This window comes from Aspergillus aculeatinus (genome assembly GCF_003184765.1).
Source record: "Aspergillus aculeatinus CBS 121060 unplaced genomic scaffold BO66scaffold_41, whole genome shotgun sequence".
Lineage (NCBI taxonomy): Eukaryota > Fungi > Ascomycota > Eurotiomycetes > Eurotiales > Aspergillaceae > Aspergillus > Aspergillus aculeatinus.
In genome coordinates, this window is record NW_020291510.1 from 265794 (window position 1) to 277865 (window position 12072).

At 52.5% G+C, this 12072-nt stretch overlaps 4 protein-coding genes and 1 non-coding gene across 5 annotated transcripts; 3 read left to right on the plus strand and 2 right to left on the minus strand.

Annotated features, from left to right (window-relative positions):
* Positions 1-2004: 2004 nt before the first annotated feature.
* On the plus strand, positions 2005-3006 carry BO66DRAFT_413511 (uncharacterized protein; the record flags this gene model as incomplete). The annotated part of the gene is made up of 1 exon (XM_025649419.1): positions 2005-3006. The coding sequence occupies one exon, from the start codon at positions 2005-2007 to the stop codon at positions 3004-3006; it is 1002 nt and encodes a 333-aa protein (XP_025501407.1).
* Positions 3007-3448: 442 nt separating this feature from the next.
* On the minus strand, positions 3449-5071 carry BO66DRAFT_441040 (FAD-binding oxidoreductase; the record flags this gene model as incomplete). The annotated part of the gene is made up of 5 exons (XM_025651306.1): positions 3449-4375; positions 4448-4509; positions 4572-4692; positions 4747-4995; positions 5063-5071. The coding sequence occupies 5 exons, from the start codon at positions 5069-5071 to the stop codon at positions 3449-3451; spliced, it is 1368 nt and encodes a 455-aa protein (XP_025501408.1).
* Positions 5072-5896: 825 nt separating this feature from the next.
* On the plus strand, positions 5897-8772 carry BO66DRAFT_328995 (glycoside hydrolase; the record flags this gene model as incomplete). Its single annotated transcript, XM_025644007.1, is given in 10 exon segments — positions 5897-6113; positions 6176-6268; positions 6342-6452; positions 6512-6588; positions 6654-6765; positions 6826-7066; positions 7128-7173; positions 7189-7340; positions 7402-7699; positions 7756-8772. 10 exon segments carry the CDS (start codon positions 5897-5899, stop codon positions 8770-8772), a joined length of 2364 nt encoding a protein of 787 aa, XP_025501409.1.
* Positions 8773-8940: 168 nt separating this feature from the next.
* BO66DRAFT_422143 (cytochrome P450) lies at positions 8941-10721 on the minus strand. Its single transcript, XM_025650025.1, has 4 exons — positions 10656-10721; positions 9913-10595; positions 9562-9834; positions 8941-9434 (listed from the first exon to the last, which is right to left on the minus strand). The coding sequence occupies exons 2-4, from the start codon at positions 10573-10575 to the stop codon at positions 9102-9104; spliced, it is 1269 nt and encodes a 422-aa protein (XP_025501410.1). The 5' UTR covers positions 10576-10595; positions 10656-10721; the 3' UTR covers positions 8941-9101.
* Positions 10722-11832: 1111 nt separating this feature from the next.
* BO66DRAFT_t237 lies at positions 11833-11922 on the plus strand. The gene has a single exon. It is a non-coding gene; the product is annotated as a tRNA-Val (tRNA).
* Positions 11923-12072: the final 150 nt, after the last annotated feature.

Here is a 12072-nt window from a genome sequence, read left to right on the forward strand (position 1 = left end):
TCTAGATCACTATAATAAGGGGGAGTCTTCCGTTTATTTTGTTGACGGAGCAGAAATTCTGAAGTAGCTCAATTTGCATCTTACCGAGAGCGATTCCTATACAAAAGAGTCTCCCACTACCAGTGTTCCTGGGAAAACCTGTGAAAGATGCAAAAGGTTTTACACACTGACGCTCCCGGGAGCACAGAGCTAGATAGTCAATCTTACGAATCCTGCATTTTCCAGCGGTTCCATTCATTGTAAGAATTTTGGCATGAGCAAATAGACCGCCTTTGCGTTGCACGTGGTGCGATGGCTCGGGAATGCGATGAACAGGGTTAGGTCAAGGCAAAAGCCTTCTGTCAAACGCAGGGGGCGCGTGAAATCTAGAGCCCTCAACAGTGCTATAGATACTCTTACACCATTGACCTTTGGCAGGCAGTGGGAAGTGTCAGACTACTACAAAGAGAGAACGGCTCAAGGCAAACTACGCATTCATCTCTTCTGTATAGACACAGTGAGTCTTGCTTGCCTGGAGTCTTTGTCTCGACGTCTCTCAAACCTGCCAGTGCCACGCACAAAGTTTCACTCACTGTTCCCTTTTATACAAACAGAAGCATAATGGCGGACTGCACATGGTCTCTGTCTCCAGCCCCTGGATGCAGCGACTCGTTCCACCGCCTGTTCGGCAAGTCGTCTCTCCAGCTCGAGACAAGTGGTGGCCAACCATAAGTTCATTAAGACATAACGGGCCACCACTCACGCGAGTGCAAGATATGTCAAGCTTGAGGCATCAATTGCCTCTGGCTGTAGAGCTTGTGAAATATCTCATCCAGTAGATATCGGAGAGCAGTCGTGATGAGGTGCCGGAGACACAAGACGCAGAGGAGGTATTATGCCTGTCAGCTGGAGAGCTGTAAATCCTCTCGGCACTGCCTGTTTTATACCGTGGGATCCTTTGTGTATGAACTGTACCGTTACCCTTCCCCTCCTCAGACACTTCGTAATCGTGTCTGCGAGTTCATGATGCGTGATTCGCCTTAGTGAAGTCCTATGACCAACCTGGGTACTTTATCAATACTGGCTGCATGAGAACCTGCTTCTTTCGAAAGAGGAGAAAGATCTGGCGGTGTGATGGGTTTGTGCTCGAGCTTATCTTGGCAGGGCTTTGGCTTGTCGCGAATTTAAATGAAACAATTGTTAGATTCTTAATGACTTGCAACATTGGTTGGAAGGCCCAGTAAAAACAAATGGATGACACTAGTTAGGACATTTCACGCAGTTGAATAACCAAAACCATAGGGTCAAAAGACTCACAGCCCGCCCTGGGATTTCTTCATGGGCTGGAGCATAATGAGCAGGAAACCGATACGGCCCAAGTAGGGTTATTGACTGTCTGGAGAGCTTTAGTCCTCATGCTCAGGAGGCCGCAATGCTGTCTAGACTCGAGAACTTGAAAAATCCAAATTCCAGGCCATGTAGCTGGCTGGATTGTTCTTTTTGTTGAGTTCGAAATAAGACCTAGATAAGCTAATTGGGGGGGTGGGGGCACTAAGCGCGGGAGGGATAACAAGACGCGTGTGCAACACGCATCTCTGTCCTAGGATTTCTTATTATTTTAACGCAGAAAGTCCTGACGAAACTTCTTCTAACTTTAGCCAATTTTGCGCAAAGATATCCGGTTTTCGGCAATTAAATCCGAGCAAACCAACCGCACCGAGCGATTTTGCAGATGTCGGGTTTACCCCACTGTACTCAGCGCGGCAAATCCGTCCGCTTTTGGCCTTAGCGCCTGGCTGTAACCCTATCTAAACCGGGGCGAGAGATGGAGCCGGGCGGCAGGGGCCGCGTCATAGTCATGAATTGATCGAATCTAATCAATCTGGGAGGTATAATAGGTATCACATTGCTCTTTCTCCTTTTCCTCGAGCGAGCCTTATAAAAGTCGCCAATGGCCGCAGGATCATTTGGCTCAGAAGTGTTCCATCTAGCTCATCAAGGAATTGCTCCCTCTCTGCATTCATGATGCGTCCATCTATCGCCCTAGCTTCATCCCTGGCAGCGACCGCCACTGCGGCCCAGCTGCCAGTGCGCACCGTCTTCCAATTCGCCTCCAACGACACCTGGCTCGAGAACCTGGCCACCCGCTCCAACGGCGTTGTCCTAGCCACGGAGATCGGCCCTCCCGCGAGCCTGCTAGCGGTCAATCCCCAGACGAACCCCCCTCAGAAAAAGGTGATCCACACCTTCGACTCCGTGCTGGGTCTGTCGGGGATCGCCGAGGGCGCCCACGACGTCTTCTACGTGGCCGGCGCCAACACGACCTCCGACAACATCAGCGACCCGCCCAAGAACGCCACGCACGTGTGGAAGGTCGACTTCACCCAGAACAGCAACAACCCCACGATCTCGCTGCTGTGCCGCCCCACCGCGCCCACGGGCTTCAACGGCCTGGCCGCCTTCAACGAGACCATCCTCCTGGCAACCGCCAGCTACCAGGACGCCATCTTCGCCATCGACACGACGACAGGCGCCATCTGGGAGGCCATCTCCCAGGAGTCGCTGATGTCGTCCATCAACGGCATCAAGGTCGCGGAGGACTTTGTGTACTGGACGGCTGGCGGGGCCCTGTACCGCGCGGAGCTGTTCGCCAACGTCACGGCTGGAACCGGCCAATTGATCTACCAAGGGAGTCAGTTTGATGACTTCGCCATCGCGCCCGCTGGGTTCGCGCTCAATGCTACCTATGGCAGTGGATATCGGTTTGCTTACCTGGCCGCTGCGACGGAGAATACCATTCAGCAGGTGATTTTTACGAAGGACGGGGTGGCCGTGGGCAGTGAGATTATCGCGGGGGCTGAGGACTCGACGGAGGTCGCGGAGCCGACGGGGGTGTTCTTTGGGCGTGGAGCGGGAGAGGAGAACGTCATCTTCGTTACGACGGGCGGTGCTAGCGCTGTTAATGTGGACGTAGATGGTGTGGAGACGGCTGTTGGGGCTCAGCTGCTTGAAATTCGGCTGAAATGAGCGGGTTTGGGGAAAGAGTCATCATGTACAGTACAGTACACTACAGAGAGTGTGTTATATCTTGTAGGATTGTTTGCAGGGGAACAAGTAGAATACCAGACAATCATAATGGGAGACTATCAACACCAACCAATCCTTGGGTCTGCGTTTTAAAATTCGCTTTCGTGCAATACGTTGTTCCTGTTAAATTGACGGCCATTGGACCACCAGGTCATGTCTGCAATGCTCGTAGAAAGGACTTGTCCTAAAACGAACGTTGAAGAGTCAGGCGGTTGCTCAAGAAATCGGAAGCATTGTTTAGAATTTGTTTCAGGAAGAGAGGAGGATGTAAACATCTAGACAGAACGATTGGGATACTAGCTTGCGAGCCCTGAGAGAGCCATCGAAGAAGACAAAATTAGCAGAAAAAAGCCTCTTTTCTCGAACCTAAAGTCAACGCCTCTCAAAAGCCCACCCGCCCATTAAGCTTGAAATACCCTGGTGTTTGCCTCTGGAAAAACCCATCCGGATCGTACGTTCTCGATACCTCTCGCAGCCTATCGAGATTTCTCTGGCCATAGGTCGCGAACACATTCTGAAACCCGCTGGCATACGGCATGTACAGGAATTCAACGTCAAGGCCCCGCTCTCGGGCGTAATGCTTGACGCGCACGAACAGGTTCTGATTGGCCTGCATGACCTTCAGGTCATCGCTCGCCTGCTGCCAGCGGAAGGCCGGGTTCAAGATCATGACCGGTTGATTGCCCCCGGCGATCGGAAGCGCGTTGCCCCCGTTTGAGGTCATGGGGCGGAGGATATTCTTCGCAAAGGTCTGCATGATGCAGCGCGCCTCGAGCCCGTCGAGGGGGCCCAGGGCGGTGGTCTCTTCTTCGAAGACCTGGTGGATAAAGTGCGCGAGCGCCCGGTCGAGAAGGTACGTCGCGGTCCAGTAGGTCTGGCGCAGTCCGTCCGGTTGGCCGTCAGTCAGGTCTTGGGCCAGTTGGGAGTGGCGCGTGACGGCGTAGGTGTCGGACGTGTAGGGTACCTTGGCCAGCCCTGTGTCGACGAGCAGAGGGCTCGGTTCGGAGTTAGTGTTAGTGAGGTGGACTGTGGCGGTATACTCGTCGTCCCGGTAAAAAAGGGTGGTGATCTGCGAGGTGGAGGGCTCCGATGGGGAGCGTAAACCTAGCTCAACGTAGATATTGACGATGGTGGAAATCCACTCCTTGGTATAGTTCCGTAGGCCTCCCCACATGTAGGTGAGAGGGATCCCGCACATATCGAACCGGGTGACAATTGCGAAATTGCTGCCTCCCCCTCTAAGTGCCCAGTAGAGATCGGGATGGGTTTCCAAGTTGGCATCAACAAGAGATCCATTTGCAAGCACCACCTGGACATCGATAGGAGAGGATGAGGGACTCGTTAATAGTGCGGTCTCTCAGTGATCGCGCGTTCAACGTACCCGATAATTCCCCACGTTATCGCACGCCAAACCATACAAGCCAGAGAAGTAGGAAATTCCGCCTATATTGTTTTGAAAGCAAAATTAGGAAGACGAAATGTGCAAATGGCATTGACGAACGCACCTCCAAGAGTAAATCCGCCGACCCCGAGAGACCCTGTTCGGCCGCCTGCCACGGTGAGGTTGACTTTTTCGAGCTCCTTGTACACATTCGACCAGCGGTTTCCTGCCCCGACTTGCACGATCTATCCGTCCGAGGAAGGGGTCACTTGATCAAAATGCCGGAGCACAATGGTAACGCCCTTGGCTGTGTTAGAGGCCCCAGCAAACGATGCATGGCCGCCGCTTTTGATAGCAATCGGGCACAGAGGGTGTTCCCTTGCGCAGGTGACCGCGTACGATAGCTGAGTCTCATTAAAGGGCCGGTAGGAACAGATGGGACAGAGGTCAGACTGCTGACGGGAGAAATAATCCTCTTTCTCGGCAACAAACTCGTCGTCTCCTGGCCATGTAACCGTATTTGGATGGATGATGGCCAGGCTTTGACACTAATGGCGTTCGATAACGAGCTGTGAGTCTGCAACTGCACCGTGAGTAGTACGACATGGAACTTACCAAAGACATACATTCACCAATAATGTCCCATGGCTGCGTGGTATTTGGGTCTCTGCTTGTGAGAAGACGAGCTGGGTGATACTTGGTGACCCTTGGAATGAAGACTCGTCTCAAGCCATCTGCTACAAGAGCAATCCCTACTATCAAGCATAGCTCGTTTCCCAGCCTCATTTGGCTATGGGTATGTGAAACTGGGGTGCGTGTGGGATCAACTGATAGTGTCTCTTTAGGTCTGATCAATTCCACGAGGTGGAACGACTCTTCTTCAACTGTGTCTGTAAGCCAAATAGAAGGTGATTCGTGCGGGTAGATGCAAAGGCAATAAGTGCTTCTGAAACTTTTGACAGTAGTGTTATTCACTATGGTTTACCGACGGTTGGTGCGACCACTCTTCCGATTAAGTAGAATCTCTGGTCCTACCCAGGCTCTGATTTGCTGCAAGTTTCATTCCGGCAATTCTATTCCAGAGCAGGCTCATCGTGATGACATCCCCTAGGGATGTAACCTACTTGAATATATAGTCACGGAATTGGCATAGCTCCTTCCTACTAACCTCTCCTCAAATTCTTCGGTGGTCACTATATACAAGGAATGGGTACTAAATTCCTTCATCCTACATCCTCACACCTGGAATGACAATACAGTGACGCTCAATCGACATAGGCTTATGAAACAGGCAAAGCTCTCTTAAATCCCGTTACAGTCAAATGGGCTTGCCCGCTAACCATTTCCCAAAAAGGTGAACACCAAGCATTGCCTCTGCTTGCTGGATCACTACTCTTTCTTTACTAAGGCTATCTGGAAAGTGCTTTTTGATTCTCTTCTTCTTGATCTATGAGGCTCACACTACTGGCGCTTGTGGCTACAGCCGTGCGTGGCGTGTCGCAGGCGGGAACCTCGACGTCGTCCAGCCAAGTTTCTCCTCAAGAATCCCCAGCAACTAAGTCCGCTCGAGCACTATATCAGGATCCAAATCTGGAAACAGCTGTCCGAGTGCAAGATCTTCTCTCTCAAATGACCCTGAGGGAGAAGATGGCTCAGCTCATGCAAGGTGATTCTGGGAGACACTCCAATATTGCTACCGAACATGATGAGGGCTGACGGGTACAAAAGGGGAGCTAAATAGTTTTGTTGACTTCGAGACGGAGTATATCAATGAAACATCCATGAGAAATCACATGTTCAATCATACTGGCATGCTGCGAGGTTTGTAGTAGACATTTGAGTTTCCATCTCGTTCGATTGATTCTGATTCCAAGCCACCCGCGAGCCCTCTCAGTCAGCTACCCGCGCACTACACTTGAGCTGGCCCACCGCGGGGCCAAGAGTGTACAGGACTGGATCATGAATGCATCAAGGTTGTCTATTCCGGCGATCGTGCAAGCTGAAGGTACCACTACCCACCCATCAGGTATTATAGTAGACTTTGATGAATGGTTCTTGAGACAGGGCTTCATGGTCTTGGACTTCCAAACGCTACTATATTCACTTCTCCCATCGGGCTTGGGGCATCCTGGGATGTTGAGGTATTATACTTCTTTCGAATCAAGATCCTGGTGCATCCCTTGCGAGCTGACAGCAACCCTACTAGCTGATGGAGCATGTTGCTGAAACGATCGGTAAAGAGGGTCGCGCAGTGGGCATCACACAATATTTTGCCCCCTCATTAGATCTTGCCAGGGACCCGAGGCACGGCAGGGCAAGTCGATAACCTGCAGGAACAACGAGGCTACGCCACTAATCTCAGTCAACGCAGGTTGAAGAATCTTTCTCCGAGGATCCATACTTAGCCGGAGAGTTTGGAGCAGCATTTGTGCGGGGTCTCTGGAAGTCCAAGGTTGCATCCTTTACCAAGCACTTCGCGGGCTATACAAACTCAGAGCAGGGAATCTACAATGGTCCTATTCATGGCGGGCCGAGAGAGCTTCAAACCACGTTTCTCCCTCCGTTCCGCCGAGCGCTGCAGGAGACCGGAGCTTTCACAGTGATGAGCGCATATAACTCGTATCTCGTCCAGCTCCCTTGCTTTCACTGCAGGTGACATGATTCTAAAGCCTCCCTCCAGGTACGATGGCATTCCGTCCGTGAGCAACAATTACCTGCTCAGTGAGGTGCTGCGCTAGTAGTGGGGCTTCCAATACTTTACCACTTCTGATGACGGGGGTCCGGACCGACTCTGTCATACTTTTAAGATGTGCAGGAGCGACCCAATAGACAAGGAAGCAGTGACCATGATGGTCCTGCCAGCTGGCGGGGATACGGAATACAGCGGAACATTGTGGATAGCCCGCCCTTCGTGCCCGTGTTGCTTGGAACACATTCCTAATAACCATGGACAGCAGCTTCGATACAATTCCTAACCTCGTTTCTCAAGGGACCTTGTCCGTACCAATCGTCGACGAGGCAGTCCGACGAGTGCTTCGAGCTAAATTCGATATGGGCTTGTTTGAAGATTCATTCCCCGCCGCACCGCCGACGGATTGGCCGTCACTCATTCACACGCCCGAGGCGCTGGATCTTGCCACGGAGATGGATCGGGAGTCGATTGTTCTTCTCCATAACCGGGAGAGTATCCTGCCTTTGCCTCAGAAGCCTCAGAGAGTAGCAGTCCTCGGGCCTTTCGCCGACATGATGAACGTAAGTCGTTCCTTCCCGATCGCGGCCCCACATCTCACAGCGTGGCATATTTCTAGTATGGGGACTACACCGCGTACCGACCAGACGGCATGACCCCCAAGCAAGGAATCCAATCCTTAGCCACCAAATACGGCGGCGAGGCTCTGTACGCTCTGGGATGCGAAGCCTGGAGCAACTACGAGTCGCACATCGCCGAAGCAGTGAGCCAGGCACAGGCCGCCGACGTGGCCATCGTGATCGTAGGCACATGGGCGCGAGACCTCCAGGGCTCAGACGAAGGCCTCAACGCGACGACCGGAGAAGGCTACGACACAAGTGACCTGCGGCTTGTAGGCGCCCAATGCGCTCTCATACAACAAGTCATAGCCACCGGAAAGCCGACCGTCGTGGTTTTCTCTTCTGGGAAACCCATCACCGAGCCCTGGCTTTCCGCCAACGGAACGGCGGCAGCCCTAATTCAGCAATTCTACTCCTCCCAGAACGGCGGCCTCGCGCTGGCCGATGTGCTATTCGGCCACCACAACCCCAGCGGACGCCTGCCCATCAGCTTTCCGCGCGACGTGGGCAGCCTGCCCGTGTACTACGACTACCTGAACTCCGGACGCCAGGTTCGAAAGCCCGGTGCGCGGTATGCCAATGGAACTCTGGACTTCGGCCGCGAGTATGTGCTCGATACGCCGGATGTGTGGTTCGGGTTCGGGCACGGGGAGAGTTACTCGACGTTCGAGTATAGTGATGTTCAAGTAGTCCCAAAGATTCTTCGGGCGTCGGATAATGTTACTGTTACGGTGAATGTAAAGAATACCAGCGATCGGGACGGGAAAGAGGTCGTGCAGCTCTATGTGGTGGATCCGGTTTCTTCGGTTGTCACGCCAAATAAGCAGCTCAAGGGGTTTCAGAAGGTCTTTATCCGGGCTGGTGAAACAGCTACAGTCAGTTTGGAGGTTCGTGTTAGCAGTCTTGGACTGTGGGACGCGGGGATGCGATACGTGGTCGAGCCCGGTGAATTTATTGCACATGTGGGTCGCAGCTCGACGGATTTGAGGGGCAATGTGTCTTTCTTCGTCGTCTGAGATAGTTTTCGAAGCGGGGTGCCTCTAAATTTGTCTTTCGATGGATCTCTAGTATCGCAATTGCAGCCGTATCGGCGAGGAGATCGATAGAACTCCGTGCTTATTTGATTCATGCCAAGCCCGTAAGTAGCCGGTATTCTCTATATTAAAAAATAAAGCCCCCTTTCCCGCTCTCTCAACCATAATAGTCAGCACGAACTGCCAACGTGGGATACCCCTTCCCCAAATGATCCCAATCGTGTACTATTCAAACAGCCGAGCGTGATCTCACCTCTCGCCGCGACGCCCCGCAAGATGATGAGGAATCAACCTCGGCCAGAACACGTCGCTCACTCACTGGCTGCTTCTAATCGAGTCAGTCGTAAGGGCAGAGGTGGAACTTCCCAGACCATGCTGCTTCGCCACGAACAGATGTTAAAGTCCGGTTCTTCCAGTTGCCAGTCAAACGCCCACAGCATCCTGGCCAGAACATGGGTCATCTCCATCTCGGCCAGCTGCCGGCCCGGGCAGCTCTGTCGACCCAGCAGGAACGGATGCACTACACTTTTATCATCTGAGCTGTATTCCGGACTATCGAGCCACCGTTCAGGATGGAACTCGTGTGGGTCCCGGAAGAACCGAGAGTATCTTCCGCTGCAGTATTGGGGGGCTCGAATGATTGTCTAACCTTGTAGTAAGTCAGGTTCAATAGGCACACTGCTACATATTTCACCTTAAGGAGGGAGGGGGGGGCTCACTGACACCTTTGGGAAGACAATAACCGTCGATGGTGACAAAGTCATCAAGCACCTTTCTCGGCCCTGAAGTGGGCTGGGCAGGGCACAGCCGAAAGGCCTCCATGATGACCGCGTTTAGATACGGCAGGTTCGTGACTGCAGGGTGGGCGATGTCCTCCTCCCGCGCAAACGCCGCCCGCACCTCCTCCCCCGCGCGACCCGCGCACTGTCTCTGCGCCGCCAGGAAGGCTGTGGCGGCCAAGACAGTAGAATGAACAGTCACACTACCGGCGACAGCCAGCACCATCAGATTGGCGTCCATCTCCGTCGGGGAAAGGATCTTGCGCTGGCGCATGAGGCAGAGCACGCTCTCCCCTGCATCTTTGCTATTGCGGCTACTGCTCTCACACTTCGCCTGTATGACCTGGCGGGGATAGTCGCGGATGCGCTTGGGAATTACCGCCCAGATCAGCTTCTGCAGCAGAGGAGAAACGCCGACCAGGCGAAAGTAGGTCCCGAGGCTCATGAAATCCATCACCGCGAGCCATGGATGCGTTCTCATGTTCTGCAAGCAGCCAAAGGGCTCCCTCCAGATGAAATCGCCGGCCAGGTCGAACGTTAGCCAGCTGTATAGCTTGGTCATATCCACTCGACCCTCACCACCGCCTCCCACCACGGCGGCATCGAGTCGTTCCCGAAAGACCGACGCGTTGCGGCGAATGACCCCTTCATGCGTCGACAATGCCGGGCCAGTGACTGCTTGGTATATCGCTTTGCGGAACCGTCGGTGATCGGACTCATGCTCATAGTTGGCGATGTCTTGTTCGCCTTCGATGAACCGCGCGAAGCGTTGAGGGTCCCGCCCGATGGCCTCCGTGCTGTAGATCTGTTGCTGGGCGGTGGCGCTGATGAAAGAGACTTGGTTGGGGGCGGTTCGGACCACAGGGCCGTACTGCTCGTGGAGCTGGAGTAGGGTGACGTGGCTCATTCCACTGATCCAGCTGATGAGCCAGGGGATTGGGGTGATGCGGTGGAGGAGGGGACCCGGTATCTTTTTTAGTGGATGCCAGATGGCATTGTAAGCCATTCTTGCGGTCGTATACACCACTAGTTGGATGATGTGAATGAGAGAATCCGTTCGAAAGTATCAAATGGAGACTTACTAACCAGGATCACGGCCACGGGGGCAGCTGTTGTGAAGATTAGCATGTTTACTGCCGTTTCTGGATGTCGCTGCGGGAATAATGACTCAAGGTGACGGGGCTACCTTATGGTAATAGTAGTTCTGCCAGCAGTATTTATACTGTGGTTTTAGACGTAGAGTCGGACGTAGAGAGACCTTATGTCATGAAGCAGGAATTCTGGTAAAAAGATGTCCATGCATACTCTGCAACTTTGTAAAGCGCGTTAGCAATTACAGCAGCGTACCAGGATCGGAAAGCCAACGACATACAATCGACAGGGGTGGTAGTGTACCAACGCCAGATGCCCGTACTGTGTCCGAAAGAACGGATGCATCCTTACGTTTGGGGTTGTCAGCCGCATTCATTTTACTGGAATCACCCTATCAAAATTATGGCGTCGGACCTTGTTTCGGATTTGAGGTTACTAGCTGACGTTGCTTGTAAGACATCATATCCGGCTGGGTTGTCTGAAAGTATACTTCCTCTACGGAGTTCGTGTCGACAGGGATTGTTTTCACCGATCCGGTTTCCGGGCCGTCAGATGAGCGTTTGATCCATGTAAAATAACATCATCCAATCCATCCTAGTTGCGAGATCCGGATTTCCATTGATACATGTGATGAACAATGCTATCAGCTCAAGCTAGCTAGTATCATGTGCGAACACGAGGTTTCCATGGACAAAGTGTAAGTTTACAAGATTGTTCAGATTTAGAAGATTGGACGGGGAGGGACTTCAAATCGAGTCTAAACATAAGTAGATGCGAGTGCTTCTTTTAAGAGAATGAAAAAAGAAAAAGAATTCTCTGCTGTCTTTTTTTGACTTGGCACTGCCACTGAAATTGGGTTGCTTGGTACAAAAAGCCGACGGCAATTAGGGTGTAATAAGAATACATTTAAATCGCCGTGCGGTGGTCGACTTTATGGACTCGAGAGCGATGAAAAGCAGAAGCAGCACCGACACAGTCTAAAAAGGACTTGATTATTGATCGCCATAACGTGCACCAGAAGACGAGCAGAGAGGATAGAAACCATAGATGAGTAGTTCACCTTCAACAGTGGATGAATATAGGGGCTAAGCTAGGTGCGGAGGGGCTGCAACCGCAAGTTAAAGCTTGCGCTGGTCATACATTTAACACGGCGAGAATACCTGTAACATCAGCTCGACTGGCCCAGTGGTTAAGGCGTCTGTCTTACATTGCCCTGCAATAAAAACACAGAAGGTCCTCGGTTCGATCCCGAGGTTGAGCATATTGTTTTCCCGTCGCATCCTTTTTTGCCCCACATGTGCACGTCCTCTTGCCGCAATCGGTGCCCTAAGAAAAGGCCATTGCTCGTCCTCGATCGACTCTTCCGATGCCCAATGGTAAACTGCTCTTCAGAACAGCTGCAAAACCTCAT

Coding starts and splice junctions, on each gene's coding strand:
- BO66DRAFT_422143 (XM_025650025.1), bottom strand. CDS start 10,575: ATGGCTTACAATGCCATCTGGCATCCACTAAAAAAGATACCGGGTCCC. Junction 9,835..9,912: donor TCCGCGACTATCCCCGCCAG/GTCATACAGGCG, acceptor CTCATGCGCCAG/CGCAAGATCCTTTCCCCGAC. Junction 9,435..9,561: donor CCACTTCAGGGCCGAGAAAG/GTGCTTGATGAC, acceptor CTACAAGGTTAG/ACAATCATTCGAGCCCCCCA.